A 25,898-nucleotide genomic window follows, 5' to 3' on the forward strand; every position below is an offset into this window, starting at 1 on the left:
GTGAGCCAGGTTTTATTGGCGGCCTACTAATGTGTGTGCAGTTAGGCAAAATCCTGCAAGCAGGCTTTCCCAGTGGAGTAAAGGCAGATTAATTCCCATCGTTGGCACGGGACATGTTTGGGTGTCCACGCGCTTTTGGCCTTATTTTGCGTGCATACATAACTTGATGCGTTTGGGTGTGAACACAATGTCAGGATGTCAGCGTTTTGGCTGTCTTCCAGAGGGATTCGCTTCCTGCAGATCCTGCGTATGCTCCATGTCGACCGGCAGGGAGGAACCTGGCGTCTCCTGGGCTCCGTTGTCTTCATCCACCGTCAGGTACAGAACCACAGTTTGAGAAGCACATTATATTCCAGGTCTAAAACCATCACCACCACCACCCAGGCTGTTTATTATTAGTAAGCTGGAGGCTTTCTGTCGGGGGATTAATAGCCTCTCCTCATCATGCATTATTTTTCCTTGCAGTACTAAGAGAAGGTCTTCACAAAGGAATACATCATGCAGTTAAAAGAGCATCCACAGAGAATAACAAGAAAAGCACCACTGTGCAATGGGTTGGGTTTTTAGTATTATAGCCTCATCTGCTAGAAATAGCCTGCGCCTTCCTTCGGGGTATCATTCAGTTGAGACACAGAGGTGGTCGTGATTATCCCCAGTGGCCACGGTAGTTGTCTTTAATGTCTGTGTAAAAAGAGTGAGGAATGAGCGGCGCTTCGAGGATGTTACTCATCCTCTGCCTCCTACTGCACTTTCTTGTATTGGCCTTGGTTGATGACCATTTCGCTCCCAGCAGAGACTGGTCAGACCTCTGCTCTTCAGAAAGTGAGTGTTGGTGCAGGGAAATATGGGTGACCCTTTTCCCAACTTGATTTCTGGGAAGGGCACTTCAGACTGAGGGCATTAAATAATAGGTAAAGTTAAGGACGCACTTGTCGTGGAAAGGAAATACTAGGATATGTCATAATTTCTACTGATAAATGATTATTTCTGTTATGTTCATTATCCTTATAAATCTTCCTCAAGCAGCAACAATTGGTGCCTGTTTTATTAATTGATTGAAAGGTACTGACTTTTACCTGGTTTCATTTGACACGCCAAATTAAACTCACCAAGAGAAGGCAGCGTAGGGAAAGTTTGTGAGGGTTTTTGGCTTGTGATTATTTAAAACAAAGTTGTATCTGCTTGGAACCCTCTTTACAAATTAAAATCTTGAGTTTTGGGTTCAACCTGCAATCTGTGGAAATGATATAGTTTAACATATGTCAGGTACAGAGCATGAAAGTGATTTCCTGCACAAAGAATTTGTGGCTATAGCTAATTTCCAGCTCTTGTCCTTAAAGGGGAAGTACTGTTTTTTACAACCTGGATCTTATTTCTGGCATAAAATACGATCATTTACCTGTTATCATCATCCGGGGTCTGTAGATTGACCTACAGACCACCATCTGACCATGGCTGAATATTTTTCCGATTCTGAGGTTGTGGACAAACCATAGCAGTAGCAAATTACAGGTAAACAAGCCGACCGTTGCGGGTGTGCGCGACGCTCAGAGATGACATCATCCAGGTCAGAAGACATCATCCGGGGTCTGTAAGTCAGTGATGATAGCAGGTAACTCCGGACTCAACGGGGAATATCACTAGCCTACGATAACAAAATATTGGTGAAATGAATGAGTTTCGCAGCAGATTATGCGTTATTTAGAGGCTGCGTTTCGGTGCCCCAGTCACTCCCACTATATGGATATATGCAGATCTAAATATCTCCCAAACGACTACAAATTACACAAACGTTATATGGGTGAGTAAACGATTGTATTTTATGCCAGGTCCAGGTTGTAAAAAACAGTAGTTCCCCTTTAATGGGCTTTTATCTACAAATTAAACATGAATATAAAGCTACAATGCACTACACACACGGAGCTTCACTGTAATACAGAAATAGACTGAATGTGACATGGAGGACGAAAGGCTTAACTTGCCCTTAACCTTTGTTGTGTAGGAGTTTATTATCTGTAGTTAATTAGATTTCCGTTGGTAAGGTCCTCCAGAGCTGACAGCCTGTTAGGAGAACAGCTGAATGGAGTGTTTCTAGAAGCGTTACGAGAATAAAGTGTATAATGTTTCAGATAAACAAGCATATTTAGAAGAAATTGTTTTATCTTGTTATTTCTTTTAATTATCTTGTGAATCCCTCCCCGTTTTGAAACTGCAGTTTAACCTACCCACACTACAAGATGGGATTTAAATTCATATCATGCCTCATCCATTAACCAACCTGTTTCCTATGCGCGCAGAGTAGTAGAGAATGACAAGTCAGCACTGATGCAGACGGTTTGAGGGGTTTTAGTGTCCAATTCCACTCACACACGCACTCGCTGGGTTGGGATGGCCCTTAATAGGGTGCACCCTTCACACAAAGCTGCAAATGGAGTCTGAAGGGAGAGGATGGATGTGAGATTGACTCGCGGAGAGGCCCGGTTAAATTCAGTTCTTATTAAAGGCATCAGAAGTGGATATGTGTTACACAGAGGGATGCTCTCCACAAGAACTACACGCTTTGTATTCAAGCTGTATCTTTATTCTATTTCACATTGCAGCCATTTTTGTGTATGCTCTGTTAAAGCCCCATACACTGCAACGGCCACAAGGGAAATGGTGTGTACTCATACAACAGCTATTGTAGTAGAGGTCAAATTCTCTCCGGCGCACAGCACCTCCGATATGTGTGTTCCTCAGTGATTTTCTTAGTGCTACACAGAACTGCCTTTTGTTCAGCCAGTCTCTTACAGAAACGCGTGGAACTGCAGCCCCTCTGTGTTAACAGCTGGAGCTTTTAAAGCCAGTGGAGTTTCATTCACTCCAATCAGTATCCAGTCATCGCATTATAACAGCATTTAAATACACACTGAGAAGCATTATAGTGCTTGTGGCTTGTAAACACAATTTGAGCGGTTGCTCCTGTCTGGCTCGCTGGCAGATGGGTTGCACGCGTCTGCTGGAAGCGTGTGCCAGGTCACAGCAGCAGCAGCAACACATCTAATAAACCTCGGGTACCCCTTCTAAGTTGAAGCGAGCACTGTTCCAAGGTGTTACTGTACAAGCTTTCTTGGAAATCTGCTGCTACATGTTTGATTCCCAGAAACAGCCACAGAAAGAAATGTGCATCCACAAGAAGAATACACATGCTGAGTACTGATGGACCATGGGTATTATTGTTTTAAAGGGATGTAAAGATAGGTTTGTGTTGTTACTGGAGCCAAACAGAATAATTGCACATATTTTATTTGTAATCATGTGTTGCTGCTCCTCTGCAGCACTCTGAGAAATCTCTGTGTGACAGATTTGGGCCGAGACCCAAATAAGAATTTCACTCATCGGGAATTCAGCCCAATTTAGAGCAGGGAGCGCTGCAGCACTATGAGTGCTTAAACACAGTTTAAATCACGCAATAGGTGAGTGCACTTACTGCTTTTTCACAAAGCAGTAGTCCAATTACAGTCAGACAGGATAAAAGCCGAGCCCAATTACACCTCCCGAGCAAATCACAGACATCGCCTTATCGAATCTGCCATAAGATGCTTTATAGTTACTTTAAATCCACCAGGAGAGGTCAGATGTCTGGGTTTCAAACTAATTTATGATGATTTTCCGCCCGTATGAATTCAGTCAACGCTTCTCCTCCTCGGTGATCTCTGATTATTATTGAACGTGCTTTCGGTTTAAAGTTAGCTGCACTTACAGTTCCTTTATTGAAAACATGTACAGGGGCATTCATTATTTTCATTTTGTAAGGATATGCAAAGGAATACATATAAATATTGGAGGTAGTGTTAACTTTGACAGCGATTTTTAGTTTAAACGTCTGTGCTGCTTCATCTTTATTTATTTTTTTACGTTTCTCTACTTAAAACTTAAGTCAACATCCACATTTTACTGGCTCTTCAGCGGCAACACTTGACATTAATGTTAAAAATGTTAAAAAAATATATAATCCAGGACCCAGAAAGCAGTTTTCAAATGAGATTCCATCAAGCTTATTTTATGCCGAAAGTAGTGGTACTTACAAAAATGTCAGGTTGAATGATTAAGATCGCAGATTTGCATTCACCTTTTGGTTCGTGAATGATGCAGCCAGCGCAGACTGCAGAATGCTAACACAAATATATATACACACACACATATATATATATATATATATACACATATTAATCATCTTTTTACATAGCACATTTACATGAATATTTACATCCGTATGTCAAGTCATTAGCAAGACACAGACACATAAGTCTACAGGCCAGCTATCTGGTAGCCTGACACAACCGATGCCTTGTTGCAATCTGCACAGATTGCATCAGAATAGATTCACAGATATATTAGCATGTTCTTTGAAATTCTCTTGTTCACTGAGTTTGAAATATTCGATTTGTGTGTGTATTTCAGGAGCTGATCACTACCTTGTACATCGGCTTCCTGAGCCTCATCTTCTCCTCGTACTTTGTTTACCTGGCGGAGAAAGATGCGGTCAACAGCAGCGGCTCGAACGAGTTTGGAAACTATGCTGATGCTCTGTGGTGGGGAGTGGTAAGAATATTTATGCGTGTGTGTGTGTGTGTGTGTGTGCATGTGTACACTTGTGTTATGCGTGTGTCATACCATCAGCATCATCTGTAATTAAATATATTTACATGTGCTCCGATCCATGTTGTGTCAGGATATCACACAGAACATGACCTGAGTATTAATGTTCCTGTTTGTTCGTTTGGGTTTGTATATGAAGGACCAGGTGTTAGTAATATGAGATTTACACTTATGGCAGTCTTGACCATCTTTACTCTGTGATCCAGTATTTATTCTAATTAAATATTTTCTTTCATAACACTTCTTAATAGTTCAGTATTAAAGGCAACTGGGCTTGTAGGGTTTCTTGAAGACGTTTTGCCACTCATCCAGTTGGCTTCTTCAGTTCTAAAAGATTGGTGTATATATATAGGAACATACACCGATCAGCCACAACATTAAAACCACTGACAGGAGAAGTAAATAACATTGACCATCTTGTGACAATACAGTGTTCTGCTGCTGGGAAACTTTTGGACCTGGCATTCATGGCATTACTTAGATATGTACCACCCATCTAGATCAGACCAGGCACCCCCAGCCCATAGCAATGACACTGCAGCAGTGATGGCAGCAGCCATCCCCAGCAGGATGCAGCCTGACACAGACACACACACAAAAACAGTTTCGGAACAACTCAAAAAAAACATGAAAAACAGCACAAGGTGTTGACCTGGCCTCCAAATTCACTAAAAAATGATCAAGTATCTGTGGGATGATCCACAGAGGCCCCTCCTCTCAACCCATAGGACCCAAAGTCCCCCACTAACAACACTCTGTTGCCAGACACCACAGGACACCCTCAGAAGGCCCATGTCCATTCTCTGATGAGTCACAATTGTTTTGGAGAAACAAGGAGACCTACACAATATTAGGAAACATGGTCATAATGTTATGCCTGATCGGTGTATGTAGGTGTTTCCCACCTGTAACCAGCCCAAGTAACAGTGTTCGCGCAAGTTCCCTCATCAGTGCATTCTCTGACCCCACGCATCCTCAGCCTTCACTTTGATATCGAATGCACACCTGTGAAGTTTCATGTCTGCATCTTGCATGCACGGTTTTTATGCTGTTGTGCTGATAGATTCTGTCCACAGACAGACAGGCAGACGCACACAACAAAGGCGCTGCCTTCAGCACAATACGTCTCGTTTGTTTAATCTGTATAAACAGCAACCTGTGGTTTTACAGGCGTTCATTGCGTCTGACTATTCCTATAAAGCACGAAGAGAGGATGTGTCCCTGCTTTGCGTGGGTGGACAGAAAGTAGTTTTGATCACAAGGTCCACCAGTTTAACAATGCCTTATACTTATTTCAGTTAATTATTATCATATCCATTTAATTTTTGTTTATTATCATTGTCAATTTGAACGGATCTCAGTGTCCCACTATCATTTTATTTACACACTGTCACGTATTTGGCAAGATGGGAAAGTCAGAATTTTGCAGAGAAGAATGTGTTTTTGTGAACTGAATGTAGAAGGTCAGATATAGACTGTTTTATCTGTACTACTGTTGTTACAGTAGGAGTAGCGTGAAAACCCTTGGGCTCATCCAGTGGGCCGCTAATACCAGCAGCAAAACAAATAGTGCGGAGAACATGGCTTGAAAATTTCTTTTCAGAAAGGGAGTCACCACCCACACAAACTTCAGGGATTCTGAGATTAAAAACTGCTTGCAGAGTCAACAACTTTTCCCGCATTAATTCATTATATACTATGAGTTTTATAACCATTTGGGTCCTCTAGCTTGCACATGCTTGCAGTGTAACGATCAAGAGGTGAAAAGATCAGAGTTGCGTTTGGAGAATCTGGAAAGAAAGAAAATAACTCTCAAACACTCAAAGCAGATTTATTATAAGAGCTGATTTAAAGACTTTTGGAGCATGTCCAAATCCAGTTGCAAATCTGTTTAGTCATAAACCAGACATGTGGATAAGCAACACGACACGACATTTAAAATTCCCAGAGGAAGCTGTGTTACTGCTGTTTTAATAGTAGTAGACACAACGCTTGCCGTATTGCAGTGCCGGCTCTTCAGCTGGTCTAACCAAAATAACAGTTTGATGATTGATGGAATTGTTATATTTGCATAAAATAACAGGGGACCCAGGATGCGCTACCAAAATCATGATTTTGATTTTGGTGATTTTTCATCTCGTGGCACCCTCACATTTGAGTTTGGAGTGAAATTTCCGAAAAAGTTTTGTATGGATTTCTGTGGAGACATTCACACTAACCCCAGGATGAACTGCAGAACTTTATTCTCTTAACTTTTTATTTAGTGCTTAACTTTTCGTTAGGTAAAATGTTTAGTTTGGTCTGCTCACTATGCAACTATATGACCTCACGGGGAGGTCAGCAAAGCGTATTAATGTTCATGTTTGTTTCCACGTGTCCATGTTTTCCATCAAAGGTGACAGTGACTACGATTGGCTATGGAGACAAAGTGCCCCAAACCTGGATTGGAAAGACAATTGCATCCTGTTTCTCAGTCTTCGCAATTTCCTTCTTTGCCCTGCCTGCAGTAAGTGGAAACAGAATTTCTTGAACCAGGGCATCTTTCAGGTTGAGGTGTCTTGTTGTGTTCAACTTCATAAACTCTTTCAGTGGAAAAAACAATTTCGGCGTAATTGTTATTTTACAATCGCATCTTATTCAGTGTTTTAAGAAAAATGCTTATCGTTTAGTTTAATGTATTTGTCTTGCAGCTGTAATCCAGAGAATGATTTTCCAAAGACATTTTTTTACCAGCCACTCCAAATATTTGAAAAGGATTGCAGTATTCCACCTAGGGCTTCAATGACCTCCAACTTTATTCAAAACACCTCTTAATACAATCATTATGACGCCACTGCTATAGAAACCATCAACATCATATGGATACGCAATAAAGCAGGACATTGCGAGATGAATGCCATCGCTAAAGCAAGAAACTCACTTAGAACAATTCAAAAAGTCTCCTCTCACTCACCGCTGTACTGCAGCTGTGCACCAGCGCCACATACGTCAAATCCAGCAGAAGCATCAATGTCGACCCAATAAAATGGCAAATGTATACACAAAAGATGTAATTCATTCACCAGAACTTAAGTAACGATTTGGAGATCTCTTCGTAGCCTGTCAGCCAAGGGCAGCGCTCATAGTTGCTGTCCTGAAAGTTATCTCAGCTGGGTCAGGCTAGCTAGTTTCAGGGTTGGGCGGCCTTTCCTCACAATATCCAGCTTTTCCTTCAAAGTCTGCCGTGAAAATGTCTTTCTATGTAGATCTCCAAACAAATTGATAGCGTCTCCTCCTTCACCATCGTGAGTTCAACAAATAGCTATCAAAATGTCAACGGGGACGATTTGGTTGCGCAACAGATGAATATGAACCACCAGCTAAACTGAGTGGCTCTCTGACCGTCCAGTCAGAGGACGCGAAAACGCTGATGCTACCGTAGGCCACAGAGAAGGCCTGAGAATACAAACTTGACATGTGATTGGTTAAAAGAACAGCGTCATTAAAATGTATTTCAAGCTTCAGCCGTCTGCAGTTTTAATTGTGAAGGCCCAGGCAGATTTCTTTGACTCCGGCAACATATGATGGCTGAAATATGATTGGATAAAAGCTCTAATGCAAAATTACACTGCCAGAAGCACCGCAGAGAGAGAGGAGCCATGAAATGAAAAGAAGAGGCTATTGAGAATAATTTAATAAGATTAATGGGGGAAATATTAAAAGTCTGTGATTTTGATAAAGTTTAGGCCAGCAGAGAAGGCTTTGCTGGACCTGATGGCCTGCCACTGCAGTATGGTATATTCCAGTGAGGTTTCCAGATCACAATAATTGAGAGTTACTATGTACTTTTATAATGTTGTGCCTTAAATACCATGGGAGCTTATTCATCAAGATCAAATGCAGCTCTCCAGTTTTATTTTAAATCTTTTCTGTTTTCCATTCGTGCAGAGCGAGAGCCACACTCAGCAACTTTGTCCCGTAACATTTCCATTTCCAAATTGATGGATTATTATTTGGCTAAAAATCAAAAAATATGTGTAAAATATCTATAACTGTGCGCTGAGCACAAATTATTTATGTTTACTTGAGAAACTGGTTCCAAGTCATTTTATCCTTTTGATTTTTGTTAATGAACGTTGTGAATATCAGACTTAAATGTTTCTGCATTAAACAGCGCATCATTCCTCAGTGTTGTGTTTATTTCTGTCTTCTGAATCATGTATGAGCCTGTAAGTGTGGATAAGTCTGAATTAATGAGCAGTAACTCTGCTGTGTTCTTGTTCACAGGGAATCTTGGGCTCAGGCTTCGCCCTGAAGGTGCAGCAGAAGCAAAGACAGAAACACTTTAACAGACAAATCCCTGCAGCTGCCTGTCTCATACAGGTATTTGAGCTAAAAAAAAAATACTCAAACAGCAAACCTCAGTACTCCTGCGGGATTGAACTGTCTCCGAGCCCCGGACTTATTATTGAGGCCATCCTTTTGTGTAACTCTTTCAATTTGTCTGCATGAAATTTGTCCTGTCCAACCAATATATTCCTATTTCCACACCCCTCCAGACGTCGTGGAGATGCTTCGCGGTGGAGAACTTTGATTCTGCCACATTCAAGATGTTTTTGAGAAAGAGATCCAGCATGCCTGCCTCCTCTCTGTCCTCCCCCAAGCCCAAGAAATCGGTTGGTAATCATTTTTACAGGTTTCACAGAAGCTGCTTTTTATGTTAAAGGTAAAACGAATGCTGTCTGAAGCAACAGCCCTGCAACCCAGCACTAAATTCATGAGGTTTCAAATGTGCAGGTTATTTTCTTTCCTGAAGAACGTGTGTTGATTTAACTTTATGGTCATTTTGAAGACTTGTAGCTCGCTATGCTATGGAATTATATTGCTTTATAGTTTAAGGTCTTTCTAATGTTTAGACTGATACTAATGCAAAATACTACAAATTATTATTCTGACAGAGTTTGTAGTCTCCTTCAGTTGCTCTAAAACATTTATTTTTCTGCATTGATTTATAAATCCTTACAAATCATACCGGCTCATAGCTCCTACAGGTCTATGGGCCTTCGGTAATACTGAGCTCAACTTGAAATCATAGAAAGAAGAAAGTAATATGAACATTCATTAAAATAAATAAGTCAAACGGACAACGGCTCCATCAGTCAGTGTCCAGCTTCAGACGGACTGACGGGACTTGAAGTGGTTTGAAGGATTAAAAATCCAAGCGTGACCTGATAGTTAATCAGCTGAGATGTTTGCATTTCTTGGTTCAGGTGAAGATAAGGAGGAAGCTGAAGAGCACTGACAAGGACAACGGTCCAACTTCTCCCACGATCCCCAGCATCACCTACGACTCTGTATTTGACAGCGGTAGGGAGCTGAGTTCAGACGTCTACAGCACTGTGGGCACAGGTACGAATACAGTGCACTCACTCCAGAACGTGTGTTGACTTTCTAAAGAGTGTGATAGATGCTTAACCCAATTAATATGTTTCTAAAGTAATTGTACGCATCTCTCACTCGAGGATGCACGTGCAAAAAGAAGTCGCTCAATCGGTGCCGCTCTGCCTGCAAAGCAAACACTCGTGGACCAAAGAGTAAACAGTACGTGTTTCGTCTGAACTTCAGGTGTGGGTTTGTAGCTGCAGGAGGGTGGAGAGGACAAAGTCCGAACATTTAAGATGGATGAGCTCTGCAGCAATAAAACGTGAGGTTGCACTGATGAGTATGAACTCCGGGTAGTGCTCTCCTGAACTTACAAATCTCCACACAACATGCGGCACTGCCGAATCAATAATGGACGACTCAGAGTGATATAAAGAGGCGATTCCAGTCAATATTGTATCCTTCTAGTGTCATTTGAGGTAACCCCGGCGTTGTGTGCTCGGCGCGCTTCTCTCGGTCCATTTAAAATTTGTTGAAGTTCTTAGAAAAGCTGAATTAGAGATGAAGTATTGACTGAAGTAAAACAAAACAAATGAAAAGCGGCCTGAAAGAGCTTTTAGACCAAACCGTTCTGGGGACTCTCTGAGGGTAACTAGCCACTGGGGAGCTCCCTGGAGAACTACATACTTGAAAGGCCTTTTTTTCTGTTTGCATTCCCACCGCCAATTGGAATGCTTGGTAGTAATGAAACTCAGCTCTTTGCAACGTAAAACAGCATACAAAAAGGCTCTCCATAGACACAATGATGTCTGAACTTCACTGGTGGTCAGTTTATCTGGGTAATATTCAATTTTTAAGGCTTACATTAAAAGCTTTTATTTACTAAAGGCAAAGGCTCAACAAATTTTCACATGTATTTCTTTTTAAATGGCTGTTATCCGTGCTCCGTTCACGTTTTCCACATATCAACGCGCACTTACGTCTCGAAGACTTGTGATGGAAATGTGCCTACTCTGAAGTAGAACTAAGATTGTTCTCAGTTACTGCAGCATGGACACAAAAAGAGGAGTACTTCCTCCAACAGATGTAGGAACTATGAAAAAGGTCATGTGTTCTGTAACTGCCCTGAATTAACTTTTGGTAAATGCCTTGAGCAGAACCCAGCTCATATGGAAGGGACCCATCTGCCTAAGGCCGACCCTTCTGACACTTCTCGTCAGACTATTTTAGAAACTTTTTCTATAAAATATACAAGTTCAGTTTCATTTCGATTTGAAACTACCTCATAACTTTTCTTTTCAAGGCAATTCATTTTCCATGTTTTTTTTCTTTGTGTTCCCCCCCTTCATTGACTATTTTTTCCCTTTTGAAAAGATTAATATGAACAAAATGAATCACCATCATCATTATTATTATCATTGTCCGTGACGCACAGAGGGCGTTAATGGATATTCTGTTCATAGCCGGTGAGCAACTGAGAGGATGCAGTGTTTACTTTCAAAAGGGAAGACTCTTAGCGCGTCCATAATAAGTAAACACCTAATTGGATCGCACTCTTTGTAGTGCCTTATTATATAACCTCTTTGTGAAAAGCTGCTCAGATGATGAGTGACTGCCGCGCTGCCACCAGCTTGTCACTGTGCAAAATGGCTTTGCTTTGCACTCGGTTCTCTGCACAGCGGCTGGATTTATTTTGCCTGGATGAATGTACAGATGAATGCACGTCTGTTCATTTTGTCTTTACTGAAAATCAGTGCCTGTGATTTTGAAGCTAAATTGATGCCACAGGTCGCAGTGTGCATCTAACGTCTCCAGCGTGCCGCTTTTAACTTTGAAACACTTTTACTACACTGCCACATTGCCATCTGGTGTGTGTGGATGCACTGACTTCAGAAAACGCAACCCGCTTCTGCTTATGCAGCCGTTTCAGTTTAATTTGTTGGTTTATCTATTCTTATACACTGATCAGGCATAACATTAAAACCACCTTCCTTTTATTGTGTAGGTCTCCCTAAACAGTTGTGACTCATCAGAGAATGGACATGGGTCTTCTGAGGGTGTCCTGTGGTGTCTGGCAACACAAATGTTGTTCGTGGGGGCCTTTGGGTCCTATGGGTTGAGGGGAGGGGCCTCTGTGGATCATCCCACAGATACTTAAATCAGTTTGGGATCTAGTGAATTTTGAGGCCAGGTCAACACCTTGTGCTGTTTTTATGTGTGTGCCTGTGTCAGGCTGCATCCTGCTGGGGATGGCTGCTGCCATCAAGGAGTGTCATTGCTATGGGGTGGGGATGCATGGTCTGGTCTGGTCTAGGTGGGTGCTACATGTCTAAGTAACATTCAAATGAATGCCAGGTCCAAAAGTTTCCCAGCAGAACACTGAATTGTCACAAGATGTTATTTAATTCACCTGTCCGTGGTTTTAATGTTGTGGCTGATCGATGCATATGTTCTGTCACGTGTGGATTGCTTACTATAACATGGATACAGTCCGCCACACATGCCTATATATATTTGCATTCAATCTTATAGAACGTCTGTTCATCATTAGCGTTCACTTCTTTATCAGTAGAGGTGTATTGTGCGTATTCAGTCTAGTTCTGCCTCTTTAACTCAACTTCTTTTTCTCTCACTTCTGTCTTTTTTTCCTCTCTTGGTGCTTTGTCTTTGTACCTGATTTAGCAGGATTCGACGCTCTGCGAGGATGTGGTGAGCTGCTGTTAGTGTCCACAGCTTGCACGCGTCTCCTGTACACTCACTGTCCTGTCACTGTCTGTTTTAACACCTCATACAGTCACGTTGTATCACCTCAGCTGGTTTTCTTGATTAGATGTCATGTTGGTTTCTAAAAATGTATGACTAATGAGAATAAAAAAGCCTCCTGAGCGGCATATTTTTAAGTCATATAATTGCAGTTAATCTTTTTGTCGTATTTGTTGCTGTGTGTGTGCTACAGATCGTGAACAGTCCTGGACATCTTTATCTTCTCTTCAGTTCAGCTCACCACCTCCAGGTAACGTCATGGGTTGACTAGTGTTGCAATCTTGAAGTAAATAGATGTTTCCTGTGCATCAGGTGTAGCTTTAAATGTAGTAAGTAGTGTTTCCATATCAAGCACTAAAGTGTCTTTAATGTTTGGCATTTTTCTGTTATACAAATTAAAAATGGTAACCAGTTTGTTAAACTCATAGGCAGTATAAAGATTGATGGCGGAACTGCTCCTCAAAAGGGAAGCCATAGCAAGTACAGCTCCCCCTGGTGGCTGGTTGCAGTATATGTCATAAGCTCCACCCCCTCCGTGTTAGTGGATGGGAATTGGGCCAAACTAAAACTCTAAAATACATGTCAGATATTTCTTTTCAAGGATTAATATAATGTTTCACATCTGTCTTGGTTGGCAACACTCTTCCATTTAGCGTCCTTATAAAGCAGTGCGATTTCTCACCAACTGTTATTTAATTTTCACGCTTCAAACTCCCGAACCCGTCGTATCACACATCTCTTGCTGGTGTACTTTCAAAAACCATGCAGTTGCAGATTTGGACGATTAACAGGTTTCTATTCAACCTTTAACAATAACTTTGCAAGCTTTGCTCTGAACCTGTTTTTGTTTGTTCATTAGTTTCAGTATGTGATACCCTCTTCCTTTCATCAAAGAGAAAGACTAGGGTTTTTTACACACAGTGAGTTTTTGCACAAGTACAATATATTAAATTTTGGAGTTGTCATATGTTACATTTGGTCTCCACGGCCTAAAACAAGGCAACCCAGCATCAGAAAACACAAGAACCCCAGAATCCTGTCCTCCTACTCTGCTCTGTTGTAACATTTTCATGTAAACCATCTCTAACCTATTTGTCCAAATGAAGTGGCCTCCTCTTGTGTCTGTTTTGGCCAAATGAATCTGGTTGTAAACTCAGATCTATTTTTCCCATCTGAAAATGACCGTTTTGGAGAAATCCAAAACAAGGCTCTGTGCAGTACAGGAAGGGTCACAGGTCGCATGAGGTTATAGTGTTCCCACAATGAACAGGCCTTCCCCAAATCATCTGGGATTCAGAGAAGCAACTATAGATTTTTTTTCTTCTTCAGCTATTTTCTGTTGGTGTGACTTTTAGTTCCACAATCTTATGTTGGCTGATTTATTTCTCTCTTCCTGTTGTGTATTGTAAGATACACACCACTGGTGCAGAAAGAGATTACAGCGGGGAGTTTTAAAAAGTACATTGTAAATCACCAAACCTCCACTCCAAGACCAAAAACCACAAGACCGCACCGAAGTAGCAAAACCTTATCAGGAGCATCGCTGCCCAAACATGTTGATAATTAAAGTTTAACATTTGTGTGTGCTGGTGTTTGTGAACACGCAGTGAAGCGAAGCGCTGGCCTTTTGGAGGTCCAGTCTCCCGGCCCCCTCCAGAGGAACTGCAGCTTTGCAGACGACCTGGAACTTGAGTCGGAGCGAGACAATGAACTGGCTCCTGCCACCTCAGTATCACAGTGAGTTCACCACCTTTGCATTGCATTAGCATCGTACTGACACTGTGTTAATGCGTGAGTGTGTTTTAATGAGCATGCGAGGGAATGTTTTCATGTATTTTTTGCTATTTGTAATTAACCTTTGTAATATTCCAAACCCCAGAGGACTCTAGCTCTTCTGCGTTATGATTGTCTATTAAGGAAAATGACTCGTGCTTGCTGAGGCACCGGCTGAGCTAGAAACTGAGACTGATATGAGGAAATGAGTGTTAAGTAAGTGCATTGTACGTGCACAGTAAGTGAAACAAATGGAGCGACAGTTTTGACCCATGGGACTTCATTTCTAAACGGTGGGGTAATGATGCAGAGTGGGAATAGCACGCAGCAGCATTGTTGGCAAAGATCACTCTGTGCTCTGCTGACTCCCAAATACGTCACCAGCTGTTCTCACTGAGCAATGCCACATCAAATCCCATGCTAAATCAAACCATTATAAGATCCCACAGCTTGTTAAAAAAAATATCGAAAATGTGCTTCTTTTTTTTACCAGGTTTGGCTTTGATTTTAAGCTCAGTGGACTGAGTAAGTTCAAATTGTCCATATTGTTTATCAGAGTAAAGAAGAAAAAACTCTTGCACAAATTTTGCAGCACAGATCCTTGATATAGGATTGTTCATAGAAGTCACTGGTTTTGACATTGCAGCGCAGTGTGTTCTGACAAATTGCAGAAAATTGAAGTATTGACAGCTTCAACAAAACTGTCACAAATATAAATTGCACCTCCAGTAACGGCAGACAAGGCCTTTAGAGCGAAACCAACGGTTGGGCTGAAGGCAGCTTGCAGGTGGGAGGCAAAAACTTTAAAGCGATATATTTCTCGTGTTTTTCACATTGAGTTATTCTCTTATATTAATCTCATAAAGCATTTAGACCATTAGCGAGACATAATAAGAGATAGCTGCGAGGCTGATGCATTAATTTACAGAAGGGGCAACGAGCCAAGGCAACATCTATTTCCTTGATAAAAACAGAGGTTTTAATTGAATACACTGACACAGGAGAAGGGCACCTTTCATTCGGCTGCAACTATTTGATAATTGCTGAAAAGTCAAAGCTTACGTTTTAGTTACTGAGAGAGTGGTAAGGTAGAAATAAAAGTGTTCGCGGCATCAGTGATCATTAATATAAGTTTCTGAACTGTCGTAAAACTTTACAGACCTTTACAGTCCTGTCCCAAAGTTTAATTTTCATTCATTCATTTTTCATGGAGGGTCGCGAGGGGTACACCTTGGATAAGTCGCCACGCCATGTAATTCTGTAAATAGCCACATGTGAAACTGCAAATTGCAAGCTGTAAATGCGCTTGCGTCTGGATTCTTAGGTTTTGCATCGAGCCAGGTTAGCTATTAATGATCTCGTCTCAAGTCTCATATTAAACAAACTGTGACCTCTTCAAGTTGAAGATGCTTTATTCCCAAAATCTTGAAATATTTCTTCTAAGAGCTTAAATCAAGCTTCACGTAGTCATGTCACAATGTCCATTGAGGGCAGATGAAAACGTGCAGGAAAAAAAACGTCTTCGCTGTTCAAACTTTTAGAGGAAGTCAAAATCTGTCCTTAGAGTAGAGTTGAATTTGCCCTGCTGTCTAGTTTCTGATTATATCACTACCACATAATCCTTTTATGGATTTCTGTAACACCTCACACCAGCACAGTATTGACGTTTCATAGTGCTAATTTGTTATGAAAGCTGCTTTTGAGAATTGGCCCACTGCATTTCCTGTGAAAATCCATTAGGAGGCTCACGGACTGAAGACATTGTTCTTCAGCGTATCAGAAAACAGGACGTAACAAAGAGCTCTCTGCTCTCCCACCTCACATACTCACTCACCGCTTTTCCAGGGTAATGAACCCTGTCAAGTAATGGCTATTTAATAATTCCCACAACATGATAATGGAGGCTAAATGATCTCCAATCACTCTGGGCTTTATACTAATGATTTTCGAAGACATGAGGAGACCCCAGAAATGACTCATCTTTGTTCTTACTGTAACTCACCTTGATCACATTCAAAAGAAGACAAGCCATAAGGGAAAGGCTTTTGATGTAGGCTGAATAGTAATCTGAAACTGTACCATGCTTCTTATTTTTCCCATAGCTTCCCTAAGGCCAACCATCTTTTCATAATTTCCCAGAGACACCTGTTTATATCAGGAAAAACAAAGCAAAAAACAAAGCACAGGTCTAAAGTCAAGGGAGTGTTTTAAAGCAAACTTTGATATTAACATGAAAAGAATCTGATTTGCGTATTGCCTGATACGTCTGCTTTTGAAAAACAATTTCACCTGCGCTTTCAGCATTCTCAGTTTAATTTTTGTTCGGGGGAAGTTTTGAGTTACCAAAGACAGACAAGTTAAATTAAGTTAAATTTTATTTATAGTGCGTCGATAACGGTCCAGACTATCTCGAGAAGCTTTTCTAAACCCGCAACCTGAAACCCCTAGAGCAAGCAAGAGACAAGAAAAAGGTGAGTTAATAAAGGGGGGGCCCATCTGCTGGACGTCAGGTCAAGAAACAAAAAAGGTAGTTGGGACAGAAAAGAAGCGAGCTGATTTATTGTCATGTAACCAGGATACAAGCGAGTGCATGATAGGCAAGTGCTTGATGCATGGGAGACTGATTTGTGAATCTCTTTTTCACAGACTGACGGAGTCACACCGAAAAGCAATTCGAGTGATCCAGAAAATGCGTTACTTTGTGGCCAAGAGAAATTTTCAGGTAATTATCACGCCAGATTCAAGATTCAAGTGGTGTATACTGTCACTTCCACAATATGTCGATGAACAAAATATAGAGGTGTGAAATACTGTATCTCATTGTCCCACTGTTCTGCATTTCTGACACAGACACAGACAGTAACTACTACTACTGCAACTACAGCCACAATATTTTCACGACTGCTACTCGATACAGAATACAAAAGGAATATATATATATACAGAAGAAATACAGGTGAAATGACTTTCAAAACTGGAATTAATTTATTATTAAGTATGATGATCATCGGATTTCACACTCCCAACGAGCCAGCGCCAAACTCAGTTTACATTTGAGTCAGTTCAGACTCGTATAACAAAGGTAATAGAAACTTTGAAAGAATTCAGTTGAGTAAGTGGTATCTGCATACCACTGATTTTGACCTTTGACCTTTTGGGATACGAAATCAGTCATCCCTTCATCATTTAAGCGAATTGTTGACCGAAGTTTTAATTCAGTGCATTGAAGCACAAGCTGGGCATCTTCCATGTGGTCACAGCTATTTAGTAGTTACTGAAAGCTTACTTTTTTGTTACTGAGAGAGTCGTTGGATTAAATAATAAAAGCATTTGCCGCATCACTGATTATAAACATAACTTTGTGAAGTGTGACAAGGAACTATGTAATAAAAGGGCCTTACATTGAGGACACTAATTCAGAGTAAAAGTTTAATCCTTATGATTATAGTCCTGTCTGAAAGTTTTATTCTATACAACAGGATTCATTATATCTTGGTAAAAACAGAACGGAAACTTAAATAAAAGATAAATGACATTGACCTTTGTACTTTTGGACACAAAATCGCTTCATCCTGTTAGATATTTGTTTGAAATTTCTTTAGATACTTAATTAGAGTATAGATTGTTGAGTTAAAGCCAAGAAATATGTTTGTGAGATTTCAGTGATATTTGACCTTTGTCAATATATATTTCCGCCAGTGGCGGCTGGTGAATTTTGTGTTGGGGGGGGCGCAAAGTTTGTAAATCAAACCCCTGTCGGGGGCTCTGGGGACATCCTCCCCCAGTAGATTTTTGTGATTTTCACGTACAAACTAAGCATTCTGGTGCATTCTGACAAAATAATAAAGACAAAATAGAACATCTCCTTACAAAGACAAATGGGGCCATGGAACTAAGTTTTAACTTAATTTATTTGCCTTGTAAAATCCAGCAAGTTTAAAAATGCTAATACATCAAACATTTTAATCGCATATAAATATTTGACCTGAGAACAGTTATTTTTTCATATGGATTTTTAGTATACCATTGAATAATGACTGAAATTTCCCATCCAAGGGGCCAACCAAAGCGGTCTCATCAGCTTCTTCATTCATGTTCACTGTGGTTTGTAGTCTGAAGTAATGAACGCTAGTTGGTGCTCCAGTATAATCGGTCCGCCGAACTCATCCAGTGAGAAACGTTCCGCGGTGCAAAAATAAGTGTGATTAAAATGCGTAAAAAATGATTAACCCGTTATTTTTGTGTAATTAATTAATCTTAATTAACAAGTTAAAGTCCCGGCCCTAGTTTTAAGTCCTTCATCCCCGTTGTAGTCCATAACATCTCTGTCCCGGGACTTTGAAACAGCACGCAGGTGAAACAAAAAAAGCCGTTTAGCATACACGTTTGAGGTGAAGCTCCTTGTGTATGTCCTCCCACGATCAGTAGGCTAGCCTGCTGCGAAATGTTTAAGTCCGGACAGTCGGGTCCCAACTCCTTCATCCTTTTCTTCTCCACAGCCGACCTAGTATATACAGTCAATTCAGCCGACCGACGAAAATTGCGCGAATGCTTCCTGATGGACGTGATTGATTGATGAATTGTCCAATCAAGCAGCCATCTCTTTGCTCAGTTACGTATGATTCAAGCGCGTTAGGGCGAGCCCCAAATCCTCATTGAAAATGCATTGAAGGCTCATTTTCCGAAAAAAAAAGTTTTAACATGAGAGTCAATGGGAGAAGCTGGGGCGATTTTCCACGTTGATGAATTCGCCCAGAGAGGCGGGACCATTTGAAACGCGACTTGAACCTGACGATTCTGATTGGACAATGACAGATAATATGTCTAGAACACTGAAAACTACTTTTGCTGTGATGGAATTTGTAAAAAAAAAAAATCCTCTTTCTCCCAGCTGGTAGGGCGTCGCCCAAATCGCCCCTATACACCATCCGCCCCTGATTTCCGCTTAATTCGTCATTAAGCCCAAGACAACATTTGTGCCAAATTTGAAGATGAACAGGATAGACATGTAGATAGCCTAAAAATCTAATGCCTCAAGACAGACATAAGGTATAAAAAAAAAAGCAAGCCGAACCTTGATGGCTTTAAACCAACTTGCTTGCGGTTTTTTCCTGTATATGGTGTTAGAAGACTAACACTTGTGTGGATTTTTGTGATTCAGCATGAACCACTCTCATTTAAACAATCACAGACTCGGTCTGTGTACTTTAAAACATCGAGGCAGTCGTTTACTAAAGATGGGTGGAGGCTAAAGGTGGCAAAAACTGAAAATAGAACTCTTACAATCTGGGTTGATTATGGGTGAATGCTGCACCTCTGACACTTTGTCTTCTCCTCAACTATAACAACACATTTACTGAATGCATTAAGATGCACCCAATAACAACAAACTCGCAACTTTTTGTGGTTTATAGTTTTTGACCACGAAGCCAAAAGTATGGACAACAACATGATTAAAACAACAACAACAACAACAACAACAACAACAAAAACATGAGAAACTAATTTGATATAATTGAAATTGTTGTCCATAACATGACAACAACAACATCAGGAATTGTCACAATGTCAGAGAAACAATTGTGGATTTTGTTTATTTCAAACTTGCATAGTCTACTTAAACCTACTCACAGTGTTTTTACTTATTTATCTCCTAAAATTAAATCTGATATGTCCTTAAGCACTGTATGAACCAAGGGTTGTACCGACTAGTCGACTTTACTGCTGTACAACGACGCTTTAAGCCGGAAGTCGATAAGTCGCCGATCATGTGACAATAACAACACGGACGACTGAAGAGCCCAGACAATCATTGCAGCAAACTAGAAGCTCGTTATCAAGTTTGTTAAAATACTTCACTAAAGATGAAGCCCATTCTACCGAATAAGTCAGTCCTGAAATACAGCAAAAGTATAGTGCAATTCACACTCACCTAAAAAGACGCTAATGCTAGCAGAGGAACGGTCCAAATCCTCTCCGACAACTTCGCTTAACGTCCTGCGGTCACAGAAAGAAGGAGGCTGCGCATCGACAATTTGCTGGTAAATTTCATTGTCTAAAGTTATTAGACCCTTAGCTGCTATACAGAAAAAGCTTTGGGAGATATCCCGTCTACATTGTATTATCTTGCAACACACTACTATCAATCGCTATTGACGGTGGCTAGAGGCTATACATACCTGCAGCTCTCATAAATGTTAAGTTCTTTTGCGTTCAGGCGACATGTAGACCCCTTTCACGTATGAATTACCTTGCAGAAAAACCTCCGTAGCTTTTTTTGTGTGAGACGCTACAATATGTATTCATGTCAAGAATATAGATTTAATTGCTGCAAAGCATTCCTTTCCACTGTGTTTTTATGTGTGACGTCACCGACTAGTCGACGTCAACTCCACTTTCACCACATATTAGTCGACTTTAAAAAATCCAAAGTCGTCCAACCCCTAGTATTATATTTTGAACTCTAATCTTAATCACTCCTACGAACACACCATAGCAGATGTTGGGGAGAATAATGCCTTTAAATAAAGATGTTTCCAAGACAAAAACACAAATGTAAGGAAGATGATTGAATGGTTTTATGCCTAACATGATATATATATATATTTTTTTATTAAATAAAGTTATGATATAACCATCCATTTCATTCATGAAACATTTTATTTTTCTGTCGTAGCAAGCTCGTAAGCCTTATGACGTGCGAGACGTGATTGAACAATACTCCCAGGGTCACCTCAACCTCATGGTGCGAATCAAGGAGCTTCAGAGACGGTAAAGTGTTTAAACCTAAGACGAGCTCCTTGTGAATCGGATCCCCTGAGTGATCTGTGTGAACATTGTAGATCTCAAGCATGACAAAAACTTGAGAGCATGAAATGAAATACAGAAAGGGAGAGTGTTAATATTGTTCTGACTTAAGCCTTCCATTGTTTCTCTCAGACTGGACCAGTCTTTAGGGAAGATAACTTTGTTCCAGACGGGTACAGGTAATGAATCGCTCCACTGCTCCATCCAACTACTTTACAGCAACTATGGAACAAACCACACACCTAATCTGCCTGTCCTATTATTTACTTGACTGTTGTCCAACTCTGAAGACCGAGCCAAAGATAAAGGCAACAACTCTATCGGATCCAGGCTCAACAGGATGGAAGACAAGGTGGGATTTGTGCGGCTTCAGTAGAAAAGCTGTCTCGTCTTTAAGTGTTTCACATTCTTTTCCTCCGATATTTCAATTTGGCCATGTTTGTCTTGTACACATTCTTTAAAGTGGATATTAAGTCGTCAGAATACTTTGCATCAGGGAATATTTCTGGAAGAATGCAGCAAATGTTTGACTGGCTTTGTTTAATGTAATATGAATCTCTATCTATCTGAGTCTATCTGTGCAGCCTTGTTATTGTTGCTTTGAATTTATATAAGAGCTTGTACCAGATCTGCAGCACACAAAGAAAAACGTCTTTCTTTCATTTATTTTAAAAATGCTTCAAAACAAAAAAGCAACAATGTTGAATTGCAACCACAAGGGAGTCCATCACAAGTATCGCAGCAGAGTTTAAAATGCCAATACCATTCATGTCTTCTTTTGAGAAATATATGTTTTTTGTAATCAAATGAAAAAGAAACTTAATGTTCATGAAGTGTTTGGTAAGCGCTTGTGTCTTGTAATGAATATCACTTTCATTTCTGTTTTGGAAATGTGATTCAAACCACAAGAGAGCAAGCACAAGACAACTGTAACTTAATTTGGCATGGGCTAAAGACGATTTTTGTCACATATAGGGTAATTAAATCATAAGCAAACAACACAATGGTGTCATTCTTCTCTTTTGGAGGAGCAGCTGCTTAATTTAGACTATAATTAATGTGTGCGGATTCGCGCTTTCACTTCAAAATATTTGATGTAACTGTCATACACAGATAACACGCATGGATCAGACTCTGAACCGTATCTCCGAGTCCCTCACCTTTCTGCTGGACCAGAGGGATGGTGGCGGGGGCGAAGGTGGCGGCAGGATCAGGCCGCGGCTTGGACGAACCTGTAATGTCCTCCCCAGCCAGGACAGCCTGCCAAGCTACGACCAGCTGTCTTCATCACCTTCGTCCTTCTCCTCCAACGCCGCCAGCTCTGCGGCCTGCCCCAACCCTCCCGTTAGCAACACTGCCAGTCAGGATGACAGCTGAAACCGAACGGCCTCCAAGTTTGTCTTTTTTTTTTTTTTTTTTTTTTTTTTTAAGAAAAACTTGATGCTGAAATGATGTGCCTGATAGATTTTTAGTTGCCTTGTTTGAGTATTATACTTGAAATTTGATCAGGTCAACGCCAAAGTCACTGCCATGTATGCCTTGATTGTATATCCAATAATATTAAGAAATTCCAGTAATTTGTATCATCATTGTGAAGGGGCTTCATAAAAGTCAGATCAAATTATGTTTTTCTTTTTGATTCACTTTTTTTTTTTTTTTTTAGAAACATTCTACAACAATAAAATAAATTAACATCAACTCTCACTGTGACATGGTCTTCGTAAAACATGTGAAATATCTCACTGCACAATTATCCATATCTGTCTACATTCGCATACAAGAGAGAAACAATTCAGTACTAAAAACTCCCCTTGAAATGATGTCCCTGTTGGATTTTTAGTTTAAATTGTGCTTTATACATAAATACACAACATTAATAACACAGACTTTTTTTTTTATTCCCCATTAGTTTTCATAACCTTGAAGTGTGAAGTCTCTTGGTTCCCCCTGCGTGAGTCAGCGTTTCACTTTAATCACTGTGCCTGAAAATACGTTGAGGTGCCAAAGACGACATGTCCTGTGATTTAATGTCCTGCATTCATTTGAAATAGCAAATTTAATTGCCTTCATCTTGGGGAAGAGGCCTTACATTTAAATGCCCTGCTTGAAAAGGCTGCATTTAATCAAATGCTAATTCGTGCAATTTTATTAGTATTTCATACATGTTTAGAAATATTCTTCTGCAGGAATAAAAGATTGTGATAATTAGTGCCTATGCACGGTGTCTGCCGCCTTTTGGGGGGGGGGGCTCTGGCTCAAACAAATGCGCCGATTTGTAATCAGCCGTCGAATGTTTTTACATCTTTCACTTTTTTCTTACGTCATCAATCAAATGCTTCGCGTTAGAGGCGGCGTGCAAATTTCTTTCACAATCGTTGCATCACTCACGTTGGCAGCTGACTTTCCTTAAAGTGGGCGTGGTCGTGTCGTGTCCTCTCTTAGGTATGGAAATGACCAAGAGCATGGCTAATACCATGCTCTTTACACAGGTGACCTTTGGGCAGCAGATGGTGACCTTTTCCCCCGCTGGCCGTCCACAGGGTGTCCAGGCATTCCTTTACACAAGTGGCCACGGGGAGAAAAGGCCCAAGTGACCATCTGCCTCCGGTGTCCACAACAATGGGCTGCACCCTCCTAAAGTGTGCTGAGGGTGGTTGGCCTTTGTGCTGACCGGGAGGTGGGTGAGGGGAGAGATTTATTACACGGAGGGAGTGGAGGTTGTAAAAGGTTTTGTTTGTTTGTTTTTTTATGAGTAATTAGTGTTATCTGGGGGTACCGCGAGTGCAACAGCCACAAACACTCAAACAATATAGAGACTGAACCCGTAGAAAACACAACCGAAAGTTACATTTTATGTCAAGCGAATTTGTCTGAAGGCTTCCAGAGATGCTGTTGGATAAATTCTCAAGCGAGCGCGCATTCTTAGCTGGCTAATGTGTAAAATTAATGAATTAAGGGATCTCCCTAATATCTCCCATGCCGTTCTCTCGTTCCTCTGACTATTTGGACAGTTTGATGAAATTCAGATCATAATAAGCCACCATCATGCAAATGAAGGAGCTAAATTGACGGCCTAAGTAGTTTATATGAACATAACAATGCATTCAGCACCATTACTGTGATATTAAATGAAACAATCGCTGCAGTCGCGTTAATGATGGATTCACTCACTGACGGTGTACTGAGTTTGTAATGCACATTTTTAAATGGTTTAATGATGCTAGTGGGCGGCGAAACCAGGAACCCATGGGACTGCGCGGACCCGTGGGATAATCTGATTATTGATTTGTGTCAGCGTCGTCTGTGCTTGATTCAGAAATAACACTGGTCAAATAACATTTGAGCCATTCAAAAACGGGAGTGTTTGCCGTTTCTTCCGCGCTTATGTGTGAAAGCGAGCCCTTGCGACTGTGACACGCAAGCAAACATGAGCCAGAGTAAGAATAAACATTAGTGGGATTGGTTTGGGCACATGGCAATGATAATAGCCACTTTGACTATGAAAGGGACAAAGAGAAAAGCCCAGGAAAGACCAAGGGGGGGTCGGGGAGCTCTAAAGGCTGATTTGCAGGTGAAATAAGATGGCACACTCTGCTTTGTGGCCATTGTCTCGCTCTCCGACCAGATGGCCTCTCGAATGCTTTAGCACTCAAACCTCAACGCTGTGGGAGTGAATACGCTTATGTGGGATTTTGCCTCTCTAATGGGCTAATTTTGCAATTAATATAAATGGATATAATTTTAAGCCTGGCAGCACATTCCTTGTGAGTGTGATTATGAAATATGCCATAATACAGCCCAGAAAATGCAATTACTCTAAGACAATTTACTTCTTTGGATTGCAAAACCTGGATTGATTTTTCTACGACTTCAGAGCGACACTTATTATTAACCTACTCATCTGTGGCTGCCATGAAGTCAGCACAAAGCCAAGGAGCCGCGGTACATTCTCATAGGACCGCAGTCGCATTGAAAAAACAATAACTTTTTCAATATGAAATCTGTTCATCGATGCACACAGCTATAAACCTCCAGTTTTTTACGGCAGGGAGTCATCACAGTAGCTTTTAAAGTCTAATCCCAATCATGATGACGAAGTTTATTGGGATTTTAATGCCTGAAACAGCAAGAGATATTTGCAGGTATTACCACATTTTGAGAAAATGTTTGATGGAGTGGGATTAAACTCGGTGAGAAACATAATTGATTTAGTTTATTTAGACCATTTAGGGGGTTTTACGCTGTAAACTATCCCGTACTGTAGTTTAACTGGAAGAGGCGGGTGAGGCTAGATATGTTAGGCATTGACCAGAGAACAGTTATGTGTTATATTATCCAAGATTGAGTATTTGAGAATGAAATCAAGATGCAATGAATCCCCTGTATATGTTGAAAATGACTGGTATGGTGGACGCCAGTTAATTTATCAACAAACAAATGTGGACAATGGATTATTCATCTTTGACTGTAGAAGTTTTGAGAAGTTTCTTTATTTTAAACCTAAAAGTAATAAGGAAATGCAAAAAACAACGAAACCAAAAGAGGACTTGGTG

The 25,898-nt window shown here is 40.7% G+C and overlaps 1 protein-coding gene across 1 annotated transcript in view; it reads left to right on the forward strand.

The window, feature by feature from the left end:
- Positions 1–22,722, forward strand: part of kcnq1.1 (potassium voltage-gated channel, KQT-like subfamily, member 1.1) — a gene marked incomplete at its 3' end in the record, with an annotated part of 41,795 nt that extends 19,073 nt beyond the window's left edge. The window contains exons 5-18 of the mRNA XM_084575016.1: positions 222–318; positions 4,444–4,584; positions 7,037–7,147; positions 8,908–9,003; positions 9,180–9,296; positions 9,891–10,029; positions 12,685–12,711; positions 12,959–13,015; positions 14,373–14,502; positions 17,185–17,260; positions 21,215–21,309; positions 21,478–21,524; positions 21,636–21,697; positions 22,459–22,722. Coding sequence (XP_084431142.1) covers positions 222–318; positions 4,444–4,584; positions 7,037–7,147; positions 8,908–9,003; positions 9,180–9,296; positions 9,891–10,029; positions 12,685–12,711; positions 12,959–13,015; positions 14,373–14,502; positions 17,185–17,260; positions 21,215–21,309; positions 21,478–21,524; positions 21,636–21,697; positions 22,459–22,722 — 1,459 coding nt within the window. The remainder of the gene's footprint in view (positions 1–221; positions 319–4,443; positions 4,585–7,036; positions 7,148–8,907; positions 9,004–9,179; positions 9,297–9,890; positions 10,030–12,684; positions 12,712–12,958; positions 13,016–14,372; positions 14,503–17,184; positions 17,261–21,214; positions 21,310–21,477; positions 21,525–21,635; positions 21,698–22,458) is intronic.
- Positions 22,723–25,898: the final 3,176 nt, after the last annotated feature.

Source organism: Chelon labrosus (genome assembly GCF_963514085.1).
Source record: "Chelon labrosus genome assembly, chromosome: 3".
Lineage (NCBI taxonomy): Eukaryota > Metazoa > Chordata > Actinopteri > Mugiliformes > Mugilidae > Chelon > Chelon labrosus.